The sequence below is a fragment of the Dicentrarchus labrax genome, unplaced genomic scaffold (genome assembly GCF_905237075.1).
Source record: "Dicentrarchus labrax unplaced genomic scaffold, dlabrax2021, whole genome shotgun sequence".
Classification (NCBI taxonomy): domain Eukaryota; kingdom Metazoa; phylum Chordata; class Actinopteri; family Moronidae; genus Dicentrarchus; species Dicentrarchus labrax.
The window spans coordinates 11,530,680-11,537,596 of NW_026136711.1; the positions used below are offsets into that span (position 1 = coordinate 11,530,680).

Below are 6,917 nucleotides of genomic sequence, written 5' to 3' on the forward strand. Positions count from 1 at the left end.
TAGCAAAATACTACTTTGTTTATTAGCAAAGCACAGTGAGAGCCAGCTGCTCTCTGGAATGTTGTTGAGATGCAGTTAGAGCAGCCAAATGTGATTAAATAACCAAAAAGGCACTTGAATGCTTTTTCACTCATATTACAGCAGATATTATCAAGTCTTAACCACCTCAGTAAATGATATTCATTAAACTGACATGGTCAAAAAATGATTATTGCACCGTGTCTTCGGTTAACATAATTTCTGCAAGATGTTAACGTCATTTACAAATCTGCCTTACCATTACACAAAAGATTGCTTCGACATGGACAGGACACAGCATGGAAAGCAGGACAAAAGTGGGCACTGCTGAAAAAAAGATTAACAGAAGAAAGCTGGAATTCTACTGCATAAGCCAAAACCATTTATTTGAAACACAGGATCCACAAGAAACCTGGCCACAGCTCTTCCCCCCACAACCCTCCAACGAAGACCCTGAAGACAAACTAGTGTACACATCTGGCTCTTGGCCATGTGCCCATCACCACACTTTCAACAAGCAGTCTGGGGTCTGGTGCCTGCCCACAGTCTTTGTGTACCCTGTCCCTGCTGTGAGCGCCAGGCCCCTGAGTCATGTTAGTGACGTCCATTAGCTCTCGCCTCTGGGACAGGGCGGTCACCATGTGTTCCAACTTGGAGCGGATGTTTGAGTAGTGGTGCTGGCGCTCTTTGGTCAGCTTGTGGAAGCAGTCCTTTAAGGTGCTGTCTGCAGCAGCCTGGGTGGGCGAGATCTGCCCTGGAGACGCAAAAGACGGAGACGTGGCCCCGTTTGGCCCTGTGCTTGTTGGTGAGATGAGGTCGGGGTGTTGTGTGAGCTGGATGTCCGTCTGGGTGTCCCTGTCCGTCACTGAGTGGCTGGTTTGAGTGGAGGCGTGGCAGGAGACAGTGTTGGGGGTCACGGTCTCTTTCTCTGCTGGCTGGTCTGCAGGGAAATGGCGAGCGGTGCTACCAGCCAGAATCTCCTCCTGCATGTGCTTCTGCTCTGTCCAGTCCTCATCTATGGTGGAGGAGTCGGACACTGGGTCGGTATTACGGTGATCTGGAGTCGAGGGTTCACACGGGGGCTGGACAGCCAGAGTTTGGGGCTTGCGGCTGGGGGTGCTCGTCAGACAGACCAGCTCCACAGGCCTCTCTCTGGCCTGGTGAGGGGAGGAGGTGGCCGAGTGTTTGAGGAGGAGATGCTCGTAGATGCCGCTGTTCCGGACACTTGGAGGCCCTCGGGTGTTTATAGGCAGAGACTGGGCGTAGAGGATGCGGAACTCCTCGTCAAATTTCTCAGTTATCTGACCAGAAAGCTCGATCAGGTTGCTGCTGTTTAGTTTGCCATCAGTCCAGTTGAACCTGCACATAAATGGGAATTAACACCATGCATGATTGAAACAGCTGCAGCTATTGTCCAAACCCAGCAAGAAAAAGTATTACTTTACAATCTAGTCAATCTGAGGGTTTTGGCATTTCCATGCTACACAAAACCCAGCTATAGCATTTGACTTTAGGTGAAATGGTTGGCAGGCTGTTACCTGTAGGAACCTGTAGCCACTCTGTTTCCATCAATCAGCATGAACCTCTCATGAACCTTCCCAGTAATCCTCGCTCCTGATCTCATGTAATAAGTTGTACCAGTTATGATTCGCACTCTCATTTGCTGTACGGATTAAAAAGAGAAAAGAGAACAGGAGTGAGAGATAAGTGCAGACCCGCCCAGTCATAACCAAATCTTACAAAGACATATTTTTATTTGATGCCATCTGATGTCGGTAATGTGCACAGAGAGCCACACCCAGCGTTAGCGAACCAACCACATACCCGAAGGTCATCCAGGCGAACGCCAACATTGTTGCACATCTTGAGGAAAGCAGGAGCACATGATTGGTCCAGCAGGATATAGACGGGGACTTTGCGGCTGGAGCATGCCTCCTGAAGATCCTTAAAGATATCCAGGTCTGTCAGGGAGTCTGTAACTATGGCAATCACCTGCAGTGGAAAATTACAGAGATAATATAATAGAACTCCTTTTAGGGCCGCAGCAGTGCTCTCTCACATGTAGCACATGACTGTGTTTTGATTATTATCAAATGCAAGGCCTTATTCAAACAGAGCTGCGAGTCTCTATCAGACACACTCCCAGTAATGTGTGTGCTGATGAGCTTTCTATTGACTGTGGTCTGTTACCATGGCAATCGGCAGTAACGCTTGGTCAGCAAACAAGTTACTTTTATACAGGAGACAAGTAGGTGGACTGTAGGGCTGGTCTCCATTTTCCCGAGCTGAACTGAGATTTCTCTTTTTCACTAGGAAGAATGGAATTTCACATGCTGTGGTAAAGGTTGTGTGTGGAGGATAAGACACGGATGTTTACATATCTCAGATTTATTGCTTCAAACCGGTGTTATCCACATGCAGCTTTGTCAGGAGTTCCACACCTTATTTGGATGACAGTGTGTGGGCGCTTATTTGTAGGAAAATGTGTAAAAACAAGAGTTAAATTTTCACAGAAATACAGGACCAGGGTGTTCCTGTGAGCTGACCAGTGATGATATAGATGCACGCCGTGTTGTTTCAGTCAGTGGACTCGTTGTACAATAATGACTGTGTGCAGTGAGTGGTTCAACATCACAAGAGGACAGACAATCTAACGGTTAAACTTGGATGAGAATATTTTTCTAAGGTTGCCAGCTCACTGTGTATCCACCAGCACATTTTAGCTGTAAACCAGAGAAAGGCAGTCCAGTGTTTAAAGCTCTCTAATGAAAGAGGGAATGCAAACTGTCATGGAGTAGAGCAAAGCAAGTCGAGGCACATCTGGCACGCAGGCCCCACACAGGCCCGAGGTGCTGCTGAAGCCACACACTCCCTTCGTGCTGGTGTGTTTCTTTTTAAAACCAGAGGCTGGACTGACAGCTCCCATCAGGAACATCACCATGAATATTCATGCTCGGTTTTTGTTTGTTTTATCCTTTTGGTCATTACTTTCTTTCTTATCAAGATTTCAAATGCCGGAACTTCAAAAATTTAGACTGATCAAGGAAATTCCCTGGGGACAATCTGGCATGTATTTTAAGGGTGATACAAAAAAGATTTTCCCTCCAAAAATGTTTTAATAAGTGACTATATATATACACACACCGGCATTCTTTATTTTGTGGCAGGGGGCATTTAAAAAATATATATTATCAATTTGAGTTTGACAAACAGACAAAATAATAATCCAGTTTTAGGATGATTCCACACAAACACATGCTGTTGTGGCATCAATGTAGGCTTTAGGCCTAGAAAATACTACCGGAACTACAGAAATGTGAAATAAATACAATAACAGAATGTATGTGCCTTAAGGGATATCTATAAATGAATAAATACTGTCAGTACGGAACTAGTAGCTGTAGGACAGTGATTTTAAAGGAAACAGAATCAGCTGCCAAATCATACAAGTAAAGTAAGGTAATTATTAGTAAGGCCCACACCAGAATGCAACTGTGTTTTTAATAGTTTCTTTGTGCATACCTCTCTGGCACTTTTAATCATACGCCTCGCAGCCTCCTTGCAGCTGTATATGCACTCCCCGTAGCTGGGCTGGAAGTGCGCCACGGCCCGTGTGACTCCTCGGTACGAGCCCGGCGGTGAAGGCGGGCCAGCCCATCTCCAGCAGCGGCGGCTCCACGTCCGACACCTCGGGGAAATAGGTGACGGAGGAGCAGTCCAGGGAGCAGCTGAGCGACTGCTCCAGTGGCTGGTCCTCGCCGTGGAGCAGGGACACGCACCGCGGGGGCACGGCGGCGCTCCGGATCCGCTGGATCTCATCGTCCGAGAGAAAGTTGGGGATCCTCTCTTTCCTGAGGAAGTCCAGAAAGTTGTCGAGCCCCCCCGACAGCAGCTCCTCCAGAGCCAGCCGGTGTCTCTCGTTGTACAACTCTTGCAAGTTCAGGTCGTCGGCCCCGGTGCATTTTGGGCCCAACCTCAGAGGTGAGTCGTCCAGGAGCTGCGACAGAGCCATCGTTGTGAATGTTGCTTCCCCCTTTTTCCTCAGTCAGACTCTAACGTCCCGCAGGTGGCAGGTAAACGTTTGACCTACAGGAAGTCAGATTCGTATTTTGCTTTTTTCCCTCCGTTCCTGTCCCCCGTGGATCCGCATTGGCTGTCGGACGGTTGTCAAACCAGGATGGCGTCTCCGGGCTCGCTGAGCCAGGCTGTCAGTCTAATGTAAAGCCGATCTCATTGGCTCATTTGGAGGCAAACAAGCCTCCTGTACGTCCCTCTGCTCTGCCCTGATCCGGTTACACCGCAGAGAGCAGTGAAGGGCACAGAGCTCTCACTCTGATGCTTTTTCCTGGTAACAGGGACGGTGGGTTTCCTTGAGACCAGTTTCTTCAGTCCCAGGAAAACAAAAGTTCTCCTGAAGCTGTTTGCAGTAAAAAAAAAAAAAAAAAGGAGCAGCACTTTCTGTTTTATGGTGTGAAACATAAAACACTGATTCTGAGCCAGTGGCCCACAATGTTTTTCACAAAGCTGGTAGCTCATCAGCGGTTTTGTTTGTTTACAATAAGCCTACTTAAAAAAACAATGTTGCATAATGATGGTGGTTGAGGTTTATACTGTGAAATGCTTCCAGGCTTGGGATAGCCTACCCTCCAAGTAAGCATAACACATTTCAGTGTCCAAATGTATCACAAACACAATTTTATCGACTTGTTGTGGGTTCGAACAGGAGATCAGACTGTCATGAGGACATTCAGTCATGCTATGTTCACAGAAAAATTGTGAGTTAAAATCATATGCCAGGAAGAGATCCAGTCAACAGTTTACCACCCCTGTACACCAGTGCACAAGGTGCACAAACTGCTGGTAACCATAGCAACAGTGTATTTCTAGTTGATCCCGTAGGACTAACCGACTACAAGTACAAGAAATGGTCCGAGGAGCCCGCCTTGTTGTAACCAACAAATGAGTTAATACAGGACCAGTTGTCCTGATATATGAAAGTAATAGACTCTGCAGAGTAACGTCCATATGGCCTCCATTGGTTTAGGCTTATTCATCACCCTGTCAGGTTACCTCGTACATGATTGCATTTCTATTATCTGGGTATACGCTGTGTGTTTATACACCAATACTTAAAGTGTCTATTTGCAAGACATCTCAGCTTGAAGAATGCTGAAGATTTGTCATGTGGATTTGGTTATACCTGTGGTAGCTGGTATTTACTCACTGAATACTGTGTGCATCCTTACATTACTACAATACCTCTAAATCTGCAGCATCTAGTCTTAGAGACAATTCAGCGGACAAAAATAAACTGTAAACCTACAACCGTAAACAAACCGGCATGGTTTTTAATTTAGAAGATAATCAAGAGACACTCTTGGGAGCCTCTAATCTGTATTCAACCTGAATAATATCCTGTGTATATAGGCCTACTGGGCCAGAAAGGCAGGTCTGCAATAAAGGAGATGGTGCCAACAGCAGCAGAGGAATCTGACACACTCACTCCCCCCACCTCACCCTCAAGATGTCCAATAGAATACAGAAACACAGTATAATTACAAAGATTAAACAATTTAAAACATCTACTATTGTTTTGAGCCATGCCTGTTGGTATGCTGCCCGTCACTTAATCACCATAGTATCATAGCATAGCATAGCATTAATGGGCACAGAGTGTATGGCTATACTATACTACTATACCAGGTCATGTACAGTTACGTCTACACTGCAGCAGACCGGAACCACGGCCTGGGTTTTTGTTTTGCTATTGAGTGATTCATCTTCCTGATAGATAATCTTTGTTTTTCCTGACTGTATACAGCCACAGCTACAGGCAATGTCTGAACCCAGTCAGGACAAAGTGGGAGGGAAGAGCAAATCCCTGTTAGGCCTGTAGTAGCCCTATATGTTCATACTCTACAACAGACATTGAGGATGTGGTGTTGTATATTGTGTAGGCCTCCGGCTGTAGCCCCCCTACCTGTTATACAAACATATAGTCAAGAGTTTAACACTAAACACTTACTATATTATTTCAAAGAAGACATACAGCATAATGTGTCCATAATACTCTGTGGTTTTAGAGAAACTATATCATATTTATTGTTATTTCTGTACTATTACTACAATATTCCATTTCTCTTGTTGATGTGCTCTCTTAATATCCTTCCTGAATATATTACCGTACTTCTTTTACTTTTTACTTTTTTTCTATTAGACCCTTATTCTAAACTTGGCTCCGTGTGTTTTGGGCTTTTCTCAGTGCGCCTTTACGCACAGGAGGCCAACAAGGTCATGAGGGTCACAGCCTTATAACCCCCTATTCTACTCAACAATACCCAACTAACATTGGTAATTTGATTCAAGAAAAAACAGTTTATTATGTTTAGTTTTAAAAAATGGACATGAACAACGAGGCTGCATTCACTGTGCATCTGCGTAAACTGGTCTACCACTATTACGCGTGTGCGTAAAAGTCTATTTTAAGCCGGTAGGCTAATAGGCCTGTGCTTTAAATGACAATTCCCACAACGATTAATATTCATAGTAGCCCATCAAGAATTTTTTTTTCTTTTTCTAAAGACGGCAGCCATCTCTTGAAAAAACATGTGACCTAATTAAGAGGACCTTTTGGGTGATGAAGCTGACTGAAACGGCAGATCACTGAACTCCTGTCAAATCCCAAAATTACACAATACAATCCATCTGTTCAGCCTGCTCGGCGGCGCCATTGTAGCTATGTATAACCCAATCTGTTAGAGCACTGCCTTACCCCTATAACGACATACCCAAATGTGCACTGGGCTCAGTATACGTACCCCCCTCCTCCCCTTCTACACACACACACACACACACACACACACATCCCCATCTCATCCCCGCCCCTCTCCAAAATTTGA

At 45.4% G+C, this 6,917-nt stretch overlaps 1 protein-coding gene across 1 annotated transcript; it reads right to left on the reverse strand.

Annotated features, from left to right (window-relative positions):
- On the reverse strand, positions 1 to 4,922 carry fam83d (family with sequence similarity 83 member D). The gene is given in 5 exon segments (XM_051413787.1): positions 1 to 1,377; positions 1,557 to 1,681; positions 1,843 to 2,010; positions 3,541 to 3,651; positions 3,653 to 4,922. Coding segments are annotated over 5 exon segments (1,677 nt in total). The 5' UTR covers positions 4,031 to 4,922; the 3' UTR covers positions 1 to 482.
- Positions 4,923 to 6,917: the final 1,995 nt, after the last annotated feature.